The sequence below is a fragment of the Octodon degus genome, unplaced genomic scaffold (genome assembly GCF_000260255.1).
Source record: "Octodon degus isolate 3935 unplaced genomic scaffold, OctDeg1.0 scaffold00019, whole genome shotgun sequence".
Lineage (NCBI taxonomy): Eukaryota > Metazoa > Chordata > Mammalia > Rodentia > Octodontidae > Octodon > Octodon degus.
In genome coordinates this window covers 7,097,751-7,120,040 of record NW_004524595.1, presented here as the reverse complement: position 1 = coordinate 7,120,040, position 22,290 = coordinate 7,097,751, and the positions used below count along the sequence as shown (strand labels likewise).

General features: G+C 49.7%; 1 protein-coding gene across 1 annotated transcript in view; it reads right to left on the bottom strand.

The window, feature by feature from the left end:
* Window positions 1-22,290, bottom strand: part of Dnmt3a (DNA methyltransferase 3 alpha) — a 105,238-nt gene that overhangs the window by 61,090 nt on the left and 21,858 nt on the right. Inside the window, exons 2-3 of the mRNA XM_023711114.1 lie at window positions 14,797-15,046; window positions 2,156-2,260 (exon numbers count right to left, since the gene is read on the bottom strand). Coding sequence (XP_023566882.1) covers window positions 2,156-2,260; window positions 14,797-14,859 — 168 coding nt within the window. The 5' untranslated portion in view covers window positions 14,860-15,046. The remainder of the gene's footprint in view (window positions 1-2,155; window positions 2,261-14,796; window positions 15,047-22,290) is intronic.

The following is a 22,290-nucleotide window of genomic DNA, read 5'->3' as shown; positions in this document are numbered from 1 at the left end:
ACATCATTCTCAACCATTCCTCAGGTGATGTGCATCTTGGTTGTGCCCTCACATATTGATATGACTTAATTAGATAATTTAGGCTGGGGAGATGGCTCAGTAGAATAAGTGCTTCCCTGGCAAGCGCAAGGGTCTGAGTTCAATCCCTGGTTCCAGAAAAAAAAGTTTTGATTTTGTTTCGTTTGTGCTTTGAGAGTCTCACCATGTAGTTCAGACTGGACTTGAATTCATTATGCAGCCTTGAGCATGCAGCAATCCTCCGGTTTCAGCCTCCTGAGTGTTGAGATTACAGTAGAATACCACTATTCCTGGCCAGGGAAGTTATTACTGACCATCCTGTCTTACCAGTGAGGAAGTAACTCACTGAGGCTATGTAACTTGCTCAGGATTACAGCCAGGAAGCAGTAAATCAAGACACTGTTTCTCCATCACACCGTGGCTGCCTCTGCCACTAGAAAATGAAAGGTTTGGTCAGGCAAGGGCAGACCCAATCCATAATGAGGATCAGGTTGGTGCAGGAACCTACTTCAGTGTCACAGCAGTCCAGAAGGAATGAATCTTATTGCTTCTGTTTTTCAAAAGGTAGTCTAGGGGTCAGGCAGAGTGACTTGTTCAGAGTCACCCAGGTAAGCTGAGCTGGGATTCAAACCCACATCTAATGCACTCTGCACACACAGACCCTGTTTCTCATCTCACTGCACTGCTCCAGGTGGGGAGACAGGTCTCTGCCCTCTCCTCTTGCTGTCTGCCTGCCTGTCCTCCCCTTAGGCCCTGATCCCAGTCCCTTCCCCCAGCAACAATGAGACTTCAAGGGTTGCTGGGTCCTGATTTGACAAAGGTCTTGGCTCTTGTCCCCAGCAACTAGAAGAGGAAAGGAGGAGCTTGCCTGAGTGGCTCTGCGGCTGCCCTCCCCCCTCCAGGGTCCTTGGCAGGGCAAGTCCAGGGGCATCCTGTGAATCTACCAATGTGGCTGGCCGCATGCTGGAACTTCTGGAGTTCCATTTTATCTATTTTTTTTTTTTTTCCTTTCCTTTCCTTTCCTTTCCTTTCCTTTCCTTTCCTTTCCTTTCCTTTCCTTTCTTTCTTGTCTTTTTCAGACAGGGTCTGGCTATGCAGTGCAGGCTGGCCTTGAACTCACAGTGATCCTCCTGCCTCAGCCTCCTGACTGCTGGGATTACAGGCATGCGCCACCACATCTGGGCCCATTTTATCTTTCGTGGTCACATAAACTTCTCATTCTAAGCCATAAAATACCCATGTTTGCTTTAATATTAAATTGTTTAAAATTCCTCACCAGTTCAATTCATTGCCTTTTATTTCTGCTCCCATCTTCATGCGGAATTGGCAGAGGTGCGCTGTTATCCCCAGCAGGTTCCCAACCTTTCCCACCTCTCAGAAGCTACCTCCCCACCTATACTGTGCACAAGTCTCAGACTCCGCAGCCTACTGAGAACATTTCAGTAGGGCTGTTACAAATTGAGAGGCTCTGACTCCTCCTCACCTTCTTGCTCCAAGTGTACCATTCTCAGCTGGAAGGGAGGAAAAGAAAGGAGCCAGCTGTCTTTGGTGCTGGGAAAGAATTCTCCATCTGTGAGTGGAAGGCACAGAGGCAGGCCGTCCAGCCGGCCCTCAGCAATGCTGCAGCAACCCTAGAGCTCCCCCAGAATGCAGCAGCCACCACTCCCAGAACCTTGCGCACCACCCCGCAGAACTGCCACAGCACACTGCTACTGCTCTCAGCCAGCACCTTCTCCCTGCACGGCTCCAGTCCTGCAGTTCTCCTAGGCGTGCTGAGGCCCAGGGTGGGCTGTGTAGGTTGGCAGGGAGGGGCTTACGCAGCCAGGCCAGGAAGTCTGAGTCCACCCAGGGGAGTCTGGCAGGCTCTCTTGCTGCCACTCTTCCAGCTGAGCTGGAAGGCAGGGCCCCTATTGAAATTACTGCTTTAATACCCCCAGACATGTTCCCTGGCTTCACTGGGCCTCCAGTTGTCAGTGCAGAAAACAGAGGATTTGAGGTGGCTGTTGGCCTCACAGAATGAGGAATCTGAGCAAGCTCTGCAGCTGGTCTTAGTGTCCCCAAGTCCCTGCAGGACATATATCACTACTGTCCAGGGTATATGCCCATGTATGGAGGGTGTGTGGGATGGGACACTCACCGGAGGGTGCTTGCGCTTCCGGCCAGGCCTCCCCACCTTCCGGGCTGTGGCACTGGGCTCCTGGCGCTCTTCCTTGCTTCGAGGCTCCTCCTGCCCCTCTCCTTCCTGTGGGCACAGACAGGCTGTGAGCCAGAGCTGATCCAAAAGCACCCTGTTCTAGGCCCAGCTGGCTGGCCTTGGCCTCTTGTCCCACCTCTATGACAGCCATGCTTCCAGAGCTGTGCTATCCTGTCCCACCAACAGGGTCACTGTCACCCCTTACTGCCTGGCAAAACCTGAAGCCACCGTCAGGGTACCACTTAAATACATTCTCACAGCCTTTCAGAAGGCCCCACTGCCCGGCAGAAAGCACTGGTCCCTCTGGTGACCACATTTTTCAAACACAAGATCCTAACATGTTCTGATAAAGGAGCTGTTTCTCAGGAATTTATATTCAAAAAAATCTTGCACAAGTACAAACCATTCAGTGAATGATCTATTTAATGAATCTTTACTGGAAAGAATAAAATTAGATGAAAAGGAATGTTAAAATGTAGGGTCATGTGTTTGAAATACATGCAGTACTTGAAATAAGGACTATTGTGTGAAGTGTAGGACTTTTATAGCTGCTGTAAATAGCCCTGCCCTAAAGCCTGGCCATATGGCCCTGGAACTGTATGTGCCTGTCACCCCATAAGAATGTCTCAGGGACCACATCTTGGCTTCCTTCACCCTTCCCACTGAATGTTTTTTGTTTTGTTTTTTTCAGTACCAGGGATTGAACTCAGGACCCTGTGCGTGCCAGTCAGGCTTTTATGCCACTGAGCTGTCTCCCTGGCCCATTCATTGAGTTTTGGACCAGCAGTCTTTTTTGTTATCTGTCCCTCACACAGACCTGTGCAGGGTTGGGCCCTCTGCACTTATCTCCTGGGGCACGAAGACATAAACCTAGAAAGTCCTGCCTCACTGCTCCAGCCTGGCCACAAACCACCCACAAGTCCCTTCTGACTCAGCCAAGCTCTGGCATGACTAATCACCGGCAGAAACAATGCTGGGCAGGAGAGAGAGACCCTGACCCCGCAGAAGGCCTACAGGCTGCTCTTCGTGTGATACTGGGAGCTCAAGATGGCTTTCCAGCCCTTCCTGGGGATGGCTCCAACCCAGAACAATGCTGGCACCATGATGGAGGAGAGAGCACCCACGTTTCCTGGAAATTTCATTGAGATGGCCCTCCATGTTCCAGTCAACTTTCATTTTCTGTGATTTCAAAATAGTATGTGGTTTGCCACATTAATTTTCAGGTGACAGTGGGACACACAAATGAAAGCCTATCACAACCAACTGTAGACACGAGACCAACAGGAAAAGCATGAGTAGCCCTACTCTGTCCATTTACCCATCTGAGGTAGATCTTTGAGACAGATTGCAACTCAGGTTCTGGGAGGCCACTAGAGATTTGAGTGGAGGATGACAGACATCAGCCTGACATCAGCTCAGGGGTGGCACAGTGACACTGGAGAATGGTCAGAGGTGCAGAAGGGGTCACTGATGCATTGCGGGAGCAAGGGAGGAGACAGTTGCCACCCCAGTGATCAGAGTCATCTGACAAAAATGCTATCGAGGACAGAGATTTGGCTAGGTGTTGCGATGACTGGTCTACGAGAGCAACCGACCCTAACCTATGCAGAATGACAAAGTGGTGAGGACTGAGGGCAGGAGAAGGGATGAAGAACACCTGAGGAGCCCAGAACTGGTGGAAGGGAAGCAGGAGTGTGTGTGTGTGGGGGGTGGACGGAAGGCTCCTGGGTGGAGGCAGAGGGACCAGAGAGCCTCGAGGGGCTCTTTTCAGGAAAGAACAGCAGAGAAAGAGCCACCTGGAGGGGTGCAATGAGGGTCTGGAAAGCCCAGCCAGGTGCCGCGAGGGCACGTGCCTGTGGATGGCTTCTGTGCTCTCCCCTGAAATCTCATTCGCACTCCTTTTACAGAGGAATCCCCTGCATCACACAAGAGGAAATATTAGGCAGCTCAGTATGTATGAAGGTTTCACCTAGACCTAAAAAACAATGAATTTCAAGGTGAGGTGGTACTTTTGGTCTGATTTGACCACTAAGTGGCCTTCACATGGCAATGGCCTAGGGTCAGTGAGGTCACAGAAAGGGCACAGAGCCTGGAGCAAACCAAAGTGGACCCATTATGCTTATTTCCTAGCTGTAGGGTCATCCTCTTTGAGTCTCAGTTTCCTCATCCAGAAAAGGAGGAGTGGAGGAGTTTATTCCACCTGCTTCACAAATGGCTTGTCTCCTCCCTATCTATCTATCTATCTATCTATCTATCTATCTATCTATCTATCTATCTATTTATTGGATACAGAGTCTCACTATGCAGTTCGGGCTTGTGGTAATCCTCCTATCTCAGCCTCCCCAGTGGTGGGATAACAGATGTGTGCCACCACGCTGTTTCAGGGCAGCACGGCATGCCAGGTGTTCCAGGGCTGGCATGGCACGCAGTGCCAGAGATCGAACCCAGGTCTTTGCGCTTGCCAGACGGATGCTTAGACCACTGAGCTACCTCCCCAACCCTCCTAGTCTATCTACTCCCAAATTCCAGTTCTGGAAGGACTCCTGCTGCTCAGAAATTCAGGGCATTGAACTACGCCTTTAACAATGGAGTTAAATTTGACTTTCTAACTTTTATCCTAATCATAGATGTGAAATCAGGATGCCTGATTTTTTTTTTTTTTTTTTTTTTTTTTTTGCGGAACCGGGGATTGAACTCAGGCCCTTATGCTTGCCAGGCATGTGCTTATTCTACTGAGCCACATCCCTGGCTCCTTAGGATGCCTGATTGACAAAAACAAATCCTGGTCATCACATGGCAATGACCTAAAAACAAACACATTTGACCTTTCTGGACAGGGAGTCCTGGCTCCTGCCAGACACATGGAAAACCTATGCCACATGTGGACTTGCTGAGATTCCTTACTGTACCCCATGCACACTGTGTAGGTCTGTTGTAGGGGCTTAGCAGATTTTCCTCTGTTGGAGTCAACTCAGTGTTGGCCAGCCTAAGAGAAAGGGGTGATCACTTTACATGACCTGGAATGTAGAGAGCAGGCAGGGGTTCAGCACAGCCTTGTGCATCCTTGGGCTGGGCCAAAGGACACCAAGTCTCCATGGGAGCTTAGGTCAGGATTCACGCCCTGGTCCTCTGCCAACATGTTATTCTTCCATGAAGAAGCCTAAGTGCAGGGCAAAGCAGAAGGTGATGCTTTCTGCTCAGAACCCGTCGATGGTTCAGGCTGTCGGGGAGGTGGCCGGTCCACTGAGTAGGGTAGACAGATGGCCAGGGCTGTGCCCTCTGTGGCTCCAAGGAGGCATGTCAAGTGGTTCATTCTTGCATCTGTCACAGGGCCTATTTTATTCAAAATCTTTGCTGATGGGTTAAGCAAAAGAATGTAAAATATGCTTAGCAAATCTGCAAGTAGCATGGAATTAGGAAGCATCACTAAAACTGAAATAGAAGAACCTAAGCCACAGTGACTTGAGCAGCTGAGAAACAGTATCATATCCAGTGAAAACAGATTTGAGCCAGGTTGGTTTCCTCACCTGTCAACTAAGGAGACTGAAGTTGTCAGTCCTTCTAGCAGCAGCAGAGGGGCAGATATCCGAGGCAGTGGGCTTTGGAGAAGGGAGAGCTGGGCTGGGATTTGTGCTCTGCTCTGTCCTTTACTATAATAGTCACTTCAGGCTGTTAACATCCTGTGTCTTGCTTTCCTCGGCCACAAAATGGGGATAATAATATCTACTTTACAGTTAAACATAAGAATCAAGTGAGGTAACAGATCAAAAGCTCCCATGTGACAGTCACTCAAGAATTTCTCACTTCCTCTTAGCTCTGCACACCCTGATGAGAAGGTTCACAGAGGCACTGCACTCCTAGCCTCCTCCCCAGACCCCTCTCTACCTCCTAGAATCCCAGCCTGCTGCCCTCCATGTGCAGCTATTGCTCACGGCGCAGAGTTTGACGTCTGGCCAGTGCCACTGCTGTAAGATGTGCAGGACACTGGACTCTGATTCTTCCAAAAATGCAAGGTTCATTACATCACTGTGCAGAACTTAAGTCTTCTCTGAGGAGGATCCCAGAGCCTAGAGGATCAAGCCCAGCTCCCTAGCACTTGTGCAGGAGGGTTCCAGGAGCTAGCTGGGTCACCTGGGTCTCTTTCCATATGAAACCAACAGACCACAGCAGGTACAGAAGCAGCTACTTCCCTTCCACAGGTAGGTAAAGACTGCTAGCTCTGCCCAACTACCTTCCTTTTGGGCCTTCTAGTGAGCTCTGGCTCCTCTTTCCAACCTTGTTTCCTGGGCTACATTTCCCTGGGCCCCCTCCTCTGGACCCCACTTAGATGAGCTCACAGACCCCTTCCTCTCCTGTAACACCCACCACCTAGTACCGCAACTCTTAGCACTGTGCTGGCCAGGCCTTGGACTCCATGAGGGAAGTGACAGGGCATCCATTATGCCTAGACTATTGCACAAGGTAGACAATGGAATTTTAAGTGATTGTCACGTAGTAGGTGTTCAATAAATGAATCTATACTCATACAGACGAAGCACCCATGCACATCTACAACCCACAAAACAACACTTCATGAAGCTCCACTGCCACTTGGATTTGTACGTCTCTAGAATCAGGGGATGGGATGACTAAAACATACACTCTGGTTTAAACATAATTGTCCTTCCATTTATGTAATTCTTTATGGCTTTCAAAGCACCTTCACATTTGGAAGCCCATTAGATTAGTGGCTTCCATCAGCCTCTCTCTAAACTTCTGAGGCTATGATTTGACCTACATTTTAGTGCAGCTCACTGGATGGATTATTTTAAGCCACCTATAACTTCTCATTCTGATGAGCTGAGCTGTGACAATAATAATCTCTCACATTTGTATAGTATAGGATAATTAACAAAACATACTCACATATGTTATTTCATTTTGTTCTTGTGCTTTACAAAGAGTAGAGCTGCTGTTATTGTTACTTTTTTTCCCCATTACATAGGCAGGAAATCTGAAGCTCAAAGAGGTTATCTGACTCAGATTGGCAAGCCAGGGCGGAATTCAAAACCAAAATCTTAATCTTTTGACTCCTAGCCCACAGGTCCTAAAAAAATGAAACAAGCCATTACCTCCAATACCATGTTCTACACACACACACACACACACACACACACACGCACACTATGTAACATACAGGGAGTACAGGTAAGGGCACATTCTGACATTCATGTGACATAGACATCCGTCCCTGGCTCGCCATGCTAGACACAGGCTCCTTCCTTCGAGAGATATGTGTCCCCAGAGGCCCTCCTCCAGAGACAGCAAGACATACATGTCCTTACAGCCGATGCTTCTGACCCAGCCTCCGCAGAGCAGATGTCTCAAGTTGGTGTTTGAGTTGAGGGGATGAACTTGCCGGATCTAGCCAGCCACTTGCCCGGCCCCCCTGGGACAAGAAGCTCATACAGATTTTGCCAGCTGGCTGGCTGGCCTCCCAGGGACTGTCTGTGATCATGGAATTCGGTGAAACGAATTGGCTCCGGCAGCTCACAGAGCCTTGCCTGGGGCTGCCTGAGCACCAGGCAGTAAGAGTCACAGCCGGGCACCACGGACTCATAGGAAGCACTTAGCATGCTTGCATGCACACGCTTGCACGCACACACTCACACATAGGGACGTGTCCAGCAGAGGTCACAGGGTGGCCAAGGGGCTGGGGGCTGAGGATGCCTGAGTACTAACAATTGCTGGATGCATTAATTTCCCAGGCCTCCCTATTTTTTCCAACAATCCCTAAGCTCTTCAGCCCTCTATTTCAACTAATCCACAATACACAGCAAACATTCACTGGCTACTTACGACAAAACTGCTATAGAAGCTGTTCCTCCCCTCCAAAGGCCACACTCCTAGAGGGCAAGGGCCACACCTCACTGGCCCCTGAGTTTTCCATGGTTCCTGAATACCCACACACAACCTATCGTGTTAATGCTCCGTGGCTGTGTCTGCTGGTTTCCCAAGTCCTTCTGCCAGGGCTTAATCCTTCCTCCCAAATTGTCTGCCCTGCTGGGCTCTTGAAAAGTTCTGGATTAAACACAAATGCAGAGAGGGCCATGCTTCCCCTCGACCACAAGACCAGACACAGGTGTGTGCATGTGTGCATGTGGGGGGGGGGTACACACACTGAACTGAATATCTCCTGCATACTGGGTACAGACGTAAGCAAAGGGAGTTGAGGCTAGAGGGAGAGATGACACATAAGCAAGTCTGCAGCCCGCGCAGTGCCCAAGGCCAGGGTGGAGCGTGCCCGGCGCTCTGCTGGCAGCCAGCTCTGTGGGCACCTCGCCCACTCATATCCACTCCTGTAGCAGCCCACTGGATCTGCACAGCCCTTGCTTTACAGAGGAAAAGCACCCAGGTCTGTCTGCTTTATAGCCTTAGCACTTTTGCCAAGTTCCTCACCTGACCAGGACTTGGTTCATCATCTGTAAAATGGGGATAATGATAGTAGGTGCCTCCTGAGTTATTGTGAACATTAAACGAGCTAATTGCCATGCAAAGCATGCTCCTTTGTAAGCCTTTCTACACTGTTCCCATTAAGTGGTACAATTACGGTAATATCCCTAATTGCCTGCAGCTCTCCACAGAGTCAACTATCAGCCAGGACCAGACCTCCTGTGCCCAGCCAGGTGCCAGAGAAGAAGGGCCCATTTCCTAACTGTCCTGGACACCCACTCTGCCTCAGCTTCGCGCTTCTGCTCTGCACAGCCGAGTCCAGCCCTCACTGTTCTGCTCTTAGGAGACTCACTTCTCAGCAGGGCTGGACTCCACCCCTAGCCTGCCCATTCAGAGCAGAAGAGACCCAGCTGAACATGCACCCAGCTGTGGCTGCTCACCTGGACCCTGTAAGGTCTCCACGGTCTCATTGCCACCAGCTTTGGAGTTCCTCGGGGTGAGGGAATCTCAGACCTCTCGGGTCTGCAGACCTGGAAAAAGGAGCTTCCTTCCACGTGCCAGGCTCACAGCAGTTTCCAAACCCACCCTCAGCCCTCCCTGGGCTCCCTGTATGTCCCCAATGCTCCTACAATGTGTGGGACTGTGACAGCCCTAAACCATAAAGGTGCAGGTAGGTAAGTGTATAGACAGGATAGAAAGGCCTCTCCTAATTCCACTAAGAGGAAATGTTTCCGATGTTGTGCGCTGTGTTCCTGAAGGGAGAGGAACACAGTGGCTTTTCTGTATCTGTTTAAACTCTTGAAAGAACTCTATAGTGAAGAGCCACCTGCAGGGACCATGTGGGGACCACTGAGCACAGCAAAGGCAGAACATGCCCAGAACCTGTGGGCCTGTGAGAACTACTGAGACTGGAGCTGCCAGGGACCCCACCCAAGGTGCCCTTGAGCTTGTACACCAGAGCAGAGGAAGTACTCAGACCCCAAGGGAAATCAAGACTTGCCAGGCCTCCGGGCTGGACTGTGAGGGAAAAGGAAAGGGAGGGGCTCCAGCCCTGGCCATATACACACATGCACACACAGCCAGACACATGCAGACACACACACTTGCCATGCTTCCCCAGCACAAACACCCCCCCCACCACCACCACATCTTGTGCTCTATGCAGGAGAGGGCAACATGAGTAAGTCACCAAGAAGTCTCCCTCCTCGGAGTGCTGCCACAGCCTAGCCACCTTTGTACTTTGCTGTCCCCTGTCCTTTCTACATCCTCTAGGAATCATCAGTCTATCCAACAGACTTGTAGAGCCCTACTGTGCAGCAGATACCTGGAAAAGAACCTATGTTAAAAAACTGAGGGGGGCGGGGAGATGGCTCAGTGGAATAAGCGCTTCCCAGGCAAGCACAAGGGCCTGAGTTCAATCCCCGGTTCCGAAACAAAACAAAACAACAACAACAAAAAAAAAAAAAAAAAAAAAAAAAAAAAAAAAAAAACAACTGAGAGAGGGCTAGCCTAATAGCTCAGTGGATTAAAGCACCTGCAAACAGGTGCAGGGTCTAGGGGTTCGATCCCCAGGCCTGCCATGCCGGCCCTGCCCCCGAGACTGGGTGTGATACCTGCAATCCCAGCTCTTGGGAGGCTGTAAACAGACAGATCTCTATGAGTCCGATCTGGTAGTGAGACCCTGAACACCCTGTAGGCCCTTCCCTAAAATACAAAAATAAATAAATAAATAAATAAATAAACAAACAAACAAACTGAGAGAGAAGAAGAGAGAGTGATAAAAGCAAGCGCTCACTGCAAGGTCTTCAATGAATACCTAACTGCCATGTGCAGATTCAAGCCCACGGGCCTGAACACATGTTCCTGCTAGAGATGAAACGCCTGGAGCATCACCCCAGGGCAAGAGTACCTGCGTACTGGGGCAGACCTCTCGCACCATCCTGACTTTCAGTCTAAATAAGCATCCTTTGACTTGCTGCAGGAGGACCCAGAGCTGCATGGCCGAGAGGCCCTGCTTGCTCCTCTTCACATGGAAGCCAGCCTGAAAAGTGCAGGCGTTCAGGCCACCAGGCTTCAGCTCCTGCCCTACCACCTACTAGTGTGCGACTTCTGGCAAATGACTTAACCTCTCTGAGCGCTGGTTTAGCCCTAATAAGAAAAGCCCAGAAGCCAGGCATGATAGTACATACTGATAATCCCAGCTACTCAGGAGGCTGAGGATCACAAATGCGAGGCTATCCTGGGCAACTTATGGAGACTCTCAAAATCAAAAATAAAATGGGCCAGGGATAAAAATAAATAAATAAAAATAAATAATTTTTTTTAAAATGGGCCAGATCCCCAGCATGCTATGCCAGCCCCGTCCCCAGGGAGCACTGAGAAGGCAATTAAGGCTGGGAGTGGTGGCACTCGCCTGTAATCCCAGAACTCAGGAGGCTGTAAACAGGAGAATCACATCGAATCCAATCTACGTAGTGAGACCCTGAACACCTTGTAGACCCTTCCCTAAATACAGGAAAAAAAAAAAAAAAGGGCCAGAGGATAACTCAGCAGTATAAATGCCTGCCTGGCAAATACAAGGTCCTGAGTTAGATCTCCAGTACCAAATAAATAAATGAATAAAAATGGCTGGAGATATAGCTCAATGGTCATGTACCCTCCAGTTCAAGCCCTAGCCTAGAAAAAAAAAAAAAAAAAAAAAAAGAGAGAGAAGAAAAGAAGGAAGGAAAGACATGAAATGAAATGAAAATACTAGGGCCTACCTACCTTATTGGGCAGTTGTAAGAATTAAATATAATAATGTATGAATAAAGCACTTGGCAGATAGCATCCTGACCATTATTATGTTTCAGAGGCTAAAAGAAAGGTGATGGGGCTAGGGATATAGCTCAGCAGAATAAGCGCCTGCCTGGCAAGCACAAGGTCCTGAGTTCAATCAATGGTACCAAAAATGAAAACGGGAAACATTGAGCGTGAGGAAACCGCCTGGGGATCTGGACTCCTGGCCAGTGTCAATTCACACATAGGGAGCTGAGGAGGCCCCTGGTCCCCCTTCTGCTCCCTCTACCCTACCCTCCTCTACACAGGGCGGCCCCCTCCCTGGGATCCTTCTAAACTCTTGGTCTCCCAAGAGGCCCCTCTAGGATAGACCCCTCTTGGCTGCAGCCACATTTCCCACCTGACTCAACCTGACCACAGCCTCACAGCTCACCACCCTGCTTCCTCCCAGCCTGTAAAGCAGCCCCTTTCGCCCACCCCATGGATGTCAGAGAGAAGTGACAGCAGGTACCAGGGGGCACTCAAAGACATACACTCCCTGCATACTCCCAGCCACGAGTACAACCACCCAGCCCAGCTCCTAAGCTCTGCACCCCACCTGTCTGCCTCTGGGCTTTGATTTCTCTCTTGTGGAGGGGTTTCTTTTGTGTCCTATCCAGGAAACATGTCCTGGGTGTCTACTCTGTGCCAATGCAGGTCCTGGGTAATCACATGGAAGGGCCATGACCACCTTCTAGGGGCAGTGACATTATCTACACTGGTCTATCTCAAATATCTGCGGGCAATAGAGTGCTCTGGAGACACAGATTGTTGCTGGGGCCCAGCCCAGGTTCCTGACTCGGCAGGTATGGCTGGGGCCCAAGGTCTGCATTTCCATCATGGCTCAGGGGTTGCTGATGTGGTTGGTTTGGGGGTCATACTGACCACTACTGGAACCACTAGTCCACTGTGAACTGTAATCCAGGGCAGACAAAACCAGGAGAAAAGGGGTGAAGTGCTAGACTGGGACTGCCAGCCCAGAGGACAGCATAAACAAAGGTCTGGCAGCCTCAGAAGCACTCAAATGGTGCTGGAGGCGTGGCAGGAACAAGTGGGGCAGGTGGGGCCAGGCAGCAAAGGGGCCAGTGGGGAGCCCCGCCCCTTCCCTCTGGCTCGCCAGACAGCTCTTTGTGCCAGATTCCTGGGCACCTCTGCCAGGCTCCTTGGGCTGCAGATCAAGCCTGTGTCTCCCCATGTGCCACTACGGAGCACCCCTGCCCCAGGCCTGGCTTTCCTAGACCTCTGTGTCTCCCTGCACCCTCCTAGGGCAGCTCCCTGGCACTATTGGAGCCAGCCTAGGGTACCAGAGAGGTGTACCAGGTGAGCCAGCATGTGCGCCATGGGCGTGGGTACACAGGAGTAGGCCCAGCTGTGCCCCAGGCTGGACTTTCCAGATCACTGTCATCTTTTGGCACAACTACTTGCTTGCCGGAGTGCAAGTGTGCTCACTCTGTCAGCACAGGACCCAGGACTGGGTATGTGTTTGCTGCTGCGTGAGCCAGAGCAGTTACTATGGGTAGATAATAATAGCAGTCGTAATCCCTTATAATTGGACCAGACTTTGCTGTCTGCAGGGCACTTCCATGCTCATGACCCCATCTGACTTCCACAACTGCCCAATAAAACAGGCGAGGCTAGAGTTACTATCCCCATTTTCCAGCTGAGCAAACACAAGTCCAGATGGCCTGAAGTCACATCTCCACATCCCCAGTCAGTGACTGACACACTCAGGACTCAAGCCTGGGACTTTCATCTCCTTGTGCAGAGCTCATTTTCCATCCTGAAGAATCACAAGTCCAACCCTGAGCTGCTGCTGGGAGGTGAGGAATCTATAATCCAGGGACAGGAGTTTGTCCCATCTGCAGGTACCCTGGGTGAAACTACAGAGATGAGAAGATGTCAGCATCTGTCAGAACGTGGGACTCAGGGTAGCGGGGAGCCCAGATGCATCCATTCCAACAGGAAAATCAGGCCCAAGGAGGGCAGGGAGTCATCCAAGCCACAGCTAACAGTGCAGAGCGCAGGAGGCTGACAGGTGTGTGTGTGTGTGTGTGTCCACAGCAGAACCTATGCACATGGCCATGGGAAGGGCTCAGATCCAGGACACAGGAGACAGGCTCTCATCTGGACCTACCACTAACTAGCTGGGCTCAGCATCCCCATCTGTAAACCAAGGCCATCTGTCTTGTCCCACTTGTCAAGGGCTGTCCCCAAGGAAAATGGAACAATGGATGGAAACCACCCAGAAAATGTAAACACGCTCTTAGATTGAGTGAGCCCAGGAAGGCACTGAGCATGTGTGAGGGAGGTCTCACAGTCACCCTGTGAGGAAGGCAGCAGTACTGACAAGCTTGGCGGGTGGCACCCCACTCCTAGGGTGCTCATAGGTTGGCCCCAGGAGTCTATCCTTGCTCCAGAGGAATAGGCCCTACCACTCCTGGACATGGCCAAGGATCTAGAGTCCTCACATTAATTCAGGAAAAGGGGCACAGGCAGGAGACTGTGGAGACATGCCAGGAAGGCCGGCTGTCACAACTCCACTACAGGGTGGCAGTGGAAGTCACCACCTACTGAGGGAAGGGAACCCAGAATCTGAAGTTTTGGGGTTAGAGGTAGATTGTCCTATGGATGCTTATAGCTAGGAAGGTCCTTAGGCAATCTGTGATGACCCTGAGGGGTTCCCATCAGTCTGGTAAAGTCCCTTTTGGCTGAGTTAAACCCCACCTAGAGTTCAGCAGAAGGGTGAAGAGGTCACCTCTCACAGGGCTCAGAAAATACAAGATTAGCACTTCATTAGCCCAAAGCCACAGCAAGGACTACCCAGTGACGCTTGCTCAGAGGTTAGGGCAGTGAACAGGGACTTGCTATTTCCAATGGCCACCGAAGTCCCTCGCTACTGAACACTGGGATATAGCTCAGTGTTTGTGTGTTTGTGTGGGCAGAGTACCTTATGTCTACAAAACGCCCTAGGACACAGAAACAGCCAGAAGAGAGTGGTATAGGGGCTTACCTGAGGACACACAGCTAGTAAGAGACAGACCGAAAAAGGAATCCACACCATAGTGGTTGAAAGCTAAGGTTCAAGGCCCAGAACCCCTGGGTTTAAGTTCCTGGCCCACTACCAGAATCTAAAGTCTCAAAGCCTCAGTTTCCCCATCACCAAAGCTGGAATGTGGATGGTCCCCACCAGTCTATTGTCAAGGCCAAGCCACACACATGACTTCATGGTGGAGCTCTTGGCACAGCAGAGATGCCACTATGTGAGGTAGCCCCCCGACCCAATCAGGGTGCATACAACCCTACCCCCCACCCCTGCCCAACAGCCAGCAGCTCACCTTTCGGTCGTCATCCCGCTCTGGGGCGGAGCTGTTGGTGTCCCCAGGGCCGCTGGAGGGCATGGCGGGCAGCTGGGTGGTGGGCGGCAGGCTGGGGCTGCGTGGGGCTTGGGGGCTGCTGGGCTTTGGGGAAGGAATTCTTGTGGCCTTAGTAAGCAGGAGTTAGAGCTTAAACATAGATCTCGGTATTGATCCCACTGGTGAGACCTGCCCAAGTTGTCCTGTGGGTTTGGGCTTCTGATGGCTCCACCTGTTGGGGAAGAGAAGGAGGTCAGCAGGACAGAAGGTCAGAAGCCCGGGCCCACCTGACCCTCAGCCTCTCCCCAGGGTTAGGCCACAGCCCAGGGCCAGCACAGTCCATGAGGACCCCTGCCTCTGACCTGACCTCCTCCCGTCCTCACCAGCACTCCAAGAAGGAAACTGAGGCAGGCCCAGCCAGCAACACTGGCAGGCTGCCCTCACGATCCCTCCTGCCACCGTCTGGGAGCAGCCGGACAGCTGGGGCAGCAGTCTAGCCAGAGCCTCCAGTCACTGTGTTGCTGGTGCCACTTCTGGGACCTGCGCTGCCTCCCGCTCCTCCCTTCTCTTCGTGCACATCCGTTCCATTCCTTTGAAGGCTTCCTGCACCCTGCCTCCCACCCCAAGCAGCCCCTGGGAAACCCCAGCTTCCCCCAGAGGCCCCCCAGCCAGGCTACATTTTCCTTCTAATCTGTCCTCACCCGACCCCCCACCCCCACACTGCTCCCTCCACGTGGAGGAAGTGAGCAGCAGTCACAGGATGTAGTGAAATGAATGTCACCTCACTTCAGGGCTCGGACTTGAACCGGGACTGAGCCAGGCTGAAGGCCTGCTTTGCTCTGCTCTCTAGGGGCTGCCTTGGTGGGGAGAGGCCACAGCCACAGTCAAGGCTGCTCTGAGGGAGGATGCGAATGGCTCTCTTCCGCACCCCACAACTGGCCCCATCTGCCTTCAAAATGGGAGAATGGGTGGGTTAAAGCTGGCCCTCCAAACCCACACAGCTGAATTTTAGGGGCTTTTTCTCCCTGTTCCAGGTGTGGGCCTCAAGACAGTGAAGTAACAAAGCAGAGCCTCAGGCCACAGCTGGAGAGGGGGTGTAGCTGTGTCAGTTCTCCAGCTCCCACCCCCAGACCACTGAGCCAAGCCCCTGCCTCTGATGAGCGACAGGGAGGGGATTGGCAGCAGCAGGAAAGTAGGAGGCAGGCTGGATCGGGGCCACCCACACCCTTCCCTCTCAGTTCCCGTTCAGCTTCCCCGCTCCCCTCCCTCTTGGGCTTTTATTCCCATCCCCTCCAACCCCCAGCCAGGGCTCCCTGGAAAACCAGAACTGGAGATGGCACAGGCCTGGCTCTCCCATGGGCCCATCCCCTTCCCCAGGGGTGGGTAAGAGCCCAGGAGCCGCAGGGCTTTGCACCGGGACTGAAGGGAGGAAGCAGGCACTGGGAGGAACCCTCTTAGGGCCCCTGGACAGGAAGAGCCCGGTAACTTAGAACCCGGACTGGCTGGAGAGCCCCTGGGACCCACAGCTGATCTCTAAGGAGGCTCCATTGTGACCCACTGTATTTCCCACACCTCCATGCTCTGTGGGCTCGGTGCCCCTGGCCCAGTATGAGCTACCCAAATATCTGACAGCTCGGAAGGGAAGGACGGACGGCAACAGTGGCAATGGCTCTGCTTCTGACCCCGTGCTGGCCACGTGACACACACGCACGGTCCTCATGTGGGTTGAGCATGGTACTTTTCCTAGTTTACTGCTGCATCTAAGGTTCAAAACAGCCTCTCCAACGCTTGAACCCAGATCTCTTAACTCTGAACACCCCCAAATCAAAACCCTCCAAAGGAGGGGGAAGCTGTGAGAGGCAGTCTGGTAGGAAAGAACACTGAACCCAGAGCTGGCAGGTGCGAGTTCTGGCCCTGACTGGGGCTTCTTTAGCCCTTGCTTTTCTCCCAGCTTGGGTGGGCAGCTGGACCAGCTGGACCTCTCCCAGCTCCCACCTGCTGTGCTATGAGCCCCATGGGCAGCAAGACTTGGGGACCCGCAGGACCCCAAAGTGGAGCTGGGGAGACCCAGACACTAATTAAGAAACAAGAGTTACTCTCAGTGCTGCCCTGAGGCCTATAGACACCAAAGGGACACCAATGTGACCAGAAGTGCTATCAGAGGAGCCTCAGAGAATATCTGACCCCACAAGGGAAAGGACTAACACAGGCAGGAAAAGCAGAACATCACAGGGCTTTGACCCCAATGACAGACACCCCAGAAAGAAAAGGAAACGTTTCTTCCTTCTCTTCCTCCTCCACCCAAGCCCCTGACCTCTGAGCTACATAAACTGTCCTCACAGAAAATACAGTTGACCTAGGTCAATTCTAGGTCCCTTTCGTTCCTCAGTGGGCCAGCCATGTCCAAGGGTGGCCTCCCAAATCACTCAGGGTCATCTAAAATCATCTTGTAGGTGGCCAGGCAAGGCATGTCCCCCACAGAGCCAAAGGTTCCACTCATTGGCCAAGGTTCTAGGCCTTGATGCAGGCTGCCCACCTCCAGTGGGAGCTGTGTGGTGACAGGAGGGGCTGCACCTGGGTTGTGGTCCAAGCCTATCCCTATGTGTCCCCGCACGCCTCACGGCCCTGGGCTGTAGCACCAGCCCATCCTCCTCACCCAAGCTGGGGGCACCACAAAATCACCACCATGAAGAGTCCTCACCAAGGCTTTCCTACAGGAATAGCCGCTTTTATTTTCTCCTTGATACTTCCCTTGTCCATAGTGACTGTAAATAATGTAAAACAAAAGAGTCAAAAAATGTTAAGGAATCCCATCACATAAATGTCCTTGAATCATCATTGATGTGGTCTCTGCTATCACCCCTCCAGTTACCCAAGCTACGATGGAAAAATAAGGGGGATGCTGACTATATACCATATATGACCTTCTTCAATCCAACCTAGCAGAAAGATTTTTAAAGGAGATGTAAAGTCACAGATTGAGTTAACAAGAGAAGACACACTGCTGACACATTTTTTGAGCTCGGGAAAGCAGACCTGTTGACAGCCTAATTTGAGACAAGAGGATAAAAGCTGATTTCCAACAGTCCATAGTGGACTCTTGACGCAATAGGACCAGGTAGTCTAGTACTAGGATGAAGAAGTTGCATGTATGAAATTAAAGAGGTTGAAGAAAAGGGCCAGTGAGATAGCTCAGAGGACTAAGCACCTGCTTAGGCAAGTGCAAGGACCAGGGTTCAATCCCTGATCCACATACCAGGCCAGCCTCACCCTCCTCAGGCTCACTGAGTCCTGACCCAGTCCAGACATGGTAGTGCACACCTGTAATCTCAGCACTGGGGAGTCTAAAAACAGGAGGATCACTACAAGTCCGAACTGCGTAATGAGACCCTGTACCAAATAGATAAAATGAAAAAAAAAAATAATGATAATAAATAAATAAGATGTTGAAAAGCAAAATCCCTTTTCCTACCTTCCCCAGAAGTCTCAAGATTTAACTCATATTCTACCAAAGGTATATAAAATAAGGGGTTAGGGACCAGGGAGATAGCTCAGTAGAATAAGTGCTTGTCTGGCAAGTACAAGGGCCTGAGTTCAGTCCCTGGTTCTGCCAAAAAACAAAAACAAAAACAAAACTCTAAAACCATTACAAAAAATAAAATAAAATAAGGGGTCATCACTTGGCATGGCACGTCTGTAATCTGAGCACTGAGGAGGCTGAGGCAGGATTGTTGCAAGTTTGAGGCCAGCCTGAGCTATAAAGTGAGTTCAAGGCCAGCCTGAATTATATAGTGAGACCCAGTCTCAAAACAAACAAACAAGCAGGAGTTATTGCACAAAGAGTTGTCCTGCACAGGGGCTGGTGAGATGGGTCAGTGGTCTAAAGCACCTACTTAGAACAAGCTTAGCAAAGCACAGGGACTGTGGTTCAACCCCCCAGCACCACATACCAGCCACCCCCGCCCCCTGGTGGGCTGAATTGGCCCCACACACACATAAATAAATAAAATTTTAAAAAAAGAGTTGTCCTGCACAACAAGAAGGACCTGAATGTGGCAAGGGCCACCATCATGTTCAGAGCTTCCAGGTAGCATTTGACTCCCATGTTCTTACCCCAGGAAGGACTACCAATCATTCAAGGAAGCCTCTAACTTGGATGACAGAACCAAAACAAGTCAAAACCAAACCCAAACAAAGCACAGCAACTGGAGAAAACACATTCTGTACACAAAAAAAATACTATAGCCAAGAAATAAGAATGTGATGTATTGGGGCTGTGGAGATAGCTCAGCAGTCTAAGCGCCTGCCTAGCATGCACAAGGACTGGAGTTTGATGCCTGGTACCGCATGCCTGGCTGGCCCCGGGGGGCCAAGCTGGCCACTGAAACCAGGCATGGTGGAGCAAGCTTGTAACTCAAGCACTGGGAAGGATGAAACAGGAGGGTCACTATGAGTCTCAGCTGCATAGTGAAACCCTGTACCAAGTACATTTTAAAAAATGTGATATATTAAAAAAGAATAAAGAGCAAAAAAGAACTAGAAATAACAACCATGATGGCACAAATGCAAAAAACTCAATATATGACTAAAAATAGAACTGCTATATGATCCAGCAATTCTAGTATTGGATATATATCCAAAAAGAATGAATCAATATGTCAAAAAGACATCTACAAGCCAGGCAGGATGGTACACATTTATAATTCCAGCACTTGGGATTACCCAGAGTTTGAGGCCAGCTTGGGACACATCAAGACCCTGTCTCAATAAATAAAATAAAATAAAATGAATAATATTTTTAGCAGCATGGAAGATCAGGGAGAACATTAAGTGAAATAAACATAAATACCACATTCTCACTTACATGCAGGAGCTAAACTGTTGGCCTCAAAGAGTAGACTAATGTTAACAGAGGAGAAGAAGATGGAGAGAAGAGGAAAGTTAAAGGGTACAGGGTTGAAGCTGGACAGGAAGAATCACTTTTAATGTTCTATAACACAGTGGCATAACTATAGTCAACACAACAACTGCCTACTTCAGAATTCCTAGTAAGAGGTTTATAAATGTTCCAACACAAAAAAATTCTAAGTGAGCTCATGAATATGCCAATTAACCTGATCTTGATCATTATATCTTATAAAACAAGTTAAAAAATACCACAATGTACTATATAAGTATGTACAATTATTGTGTCACAGAAAAGGGTTCAAAAATTTAAAACTTAGTGAGTTCATGAAGAAGGAAAAGACAATAATAGACATGGTGGTACAAATCTGTAGTCCCAGGTGCCTCAGAGGCTGAGGCAGGAGTGCTTGTGCGCAGGTGTTCAAGGCCAGCCTATATATAGTGAAATCATATCTCAAAACAGAAGGAGAACGTTCCAGAATTGAGATACAAGTTGCCTGGCCCAGCCAATCCTATAGGGGTCCCTCATTCAGCATGCACTGGGCACCCCACTGTGGGACGAAGATAAGAGCTTACCTGTCTCCAGAAGGGAAGAAAAAATGACATAAAGTGGATCAGGAGTCAGAACAGCTCCAGACTGCTCAACACCAATTTTGAAAGCAAAACATAACAGACCAATACCCTCAAAATTCTTTTCTTTTTCTTTGTTTCGCCTTATTTTTTTTTATTTTTTTTTTTTTGAGACAGGGTCTCCCTATGTAGCTCAAGCTGGCCGCAAACTCATGGTGAGCCTCCTGTCTCAGCCTCCCGGGTACTGGCACTACAGTCATGTGCCACTATGCCTGTCCACCTCAAAAAAAGATTAAATAAGTCTTAATTTTGATTAGAATTCTTTTCCTTTTCAAATTATCATAAAAGTATGAGGTAGGATAAAGATATCTTTAGATATACATGAGGTATGCTCAAAAAATACAGTGAGTGTTTAAATTTTTAAAAATGTATTGGGGCCGGGGAGATGGCTCAGTAGAATAAGCACTTCCCTGGCAAGCACAGGGGTCTGAGTTCAATCCCTGGTTCCACACAAAAAAAAATTATTACAGTAAAAGACATACTGCCATTAGTTCCCTTCAAATATTGCTCCTCACTTCAAGCACACTTATCCCTGCCACTATCTGAAACAGTTCTGGAAGTCCTCTTTCTTGTATTTAATTGTGTTGCTGTGGCTGCCTCAATGTCCTGAATCAACTCAAAACGTTTACCTTTTATGGTCATTTTGACTTTGGAGAAGAAAAGTGTCACAACCCCAGGTCCAGGGAATAATGTGGATGAGGACACACCATAACATTTTCATTTGACAGAAATTGCTATAAACATTCTGAATTGGCTGGGTGTGGTGGCACACTCCTATAACCCCAGCACTTGGGAAGCAAGGCAGGAGGTCACGCATGTCTGAGGCCAGCTTGGGCTACACAGTGTGATCCTTTTTAAACAACAACAAAAACACGTTTAATTGATTCAGGACATCAAGCCAGCCACAAAAAGGCACACACACACACACACACACACACACACACAACTAAAACAAACAAACAAAAAACCTTGAAGAACTCCTTCAGAAAGTGGCAATAATGATGGACTAAGTATGTCTGAAGAGCATGCACGCGTGTGAGTGGGGTATCTGGGGGAAGATTAATGCAATTCAGCTTTCACAGTAATAGTTTTTTATTTTCTTTTTTAAAATTAATTAATTAATTATTTTTTGAGGAACCAGGCATTGAACTCAGGCCCTTGTGCTTGCCAGGGAAGCACTTATTCTACTGAACCATCTCCCCAGCCCCTTTATTTTCTTTTCTTTAAATATTTATTTATTTTTTTTATTTATTACATTTATTTATTGTGTGTGTGTGTGTGGCCAGCTCAGCCCACCTGGGGGCGGGGCTGGCTGGCATGTGGTGCTGGAGGATTGAACCGCGGTCCTTGTGCTTTGCCAAGCTTGTTTTAAGTAGGTGCTTTAGACCACTGAGCCATCTCTCCAGCCCTTTTTTTTTTTAAAAATATTTACTTATTTTTTTTTATTTATTACATTTATTTATTGTGTGTGTGTGTGTGGCCAGCTCAGCCTTTATTTTCAATTTACACATTCACCACCAGTTTTGATGACATCTCTTCTGGTTACATGCCATTCTCAGGAGGCCCAAGAAAAGAAGGGATTTGATTTGAAACTGTCTCATTGCTATCTGTTTATCAATAAAACTTTGAAAAAAAAAAGGGGGGAAAAAAAAAAAAGAGGAAGGGGTCTTTGTGATAAAGTGAAAAGAGTTGCATGGCAATCACCTGCCCAGGGCCACGATGGCCACCTAAGCAACGTGACTCCAGACTCAAGACGCCAGCCAAGCGGGGCTGGCACCGTGCTCTCTGCTATAGAAGCTGACAAGAGTGGAGAGGGGCTCATCACCACTTGCTATCGGCTGAACGGGTTTGCTTCAGTCCTGGAGGATCTGGTCCAACTAGGAGGATGAACTGAGCAAGAGGAAGACACGAAAGCCAGGAAACAGGGTCTGCAATCACACG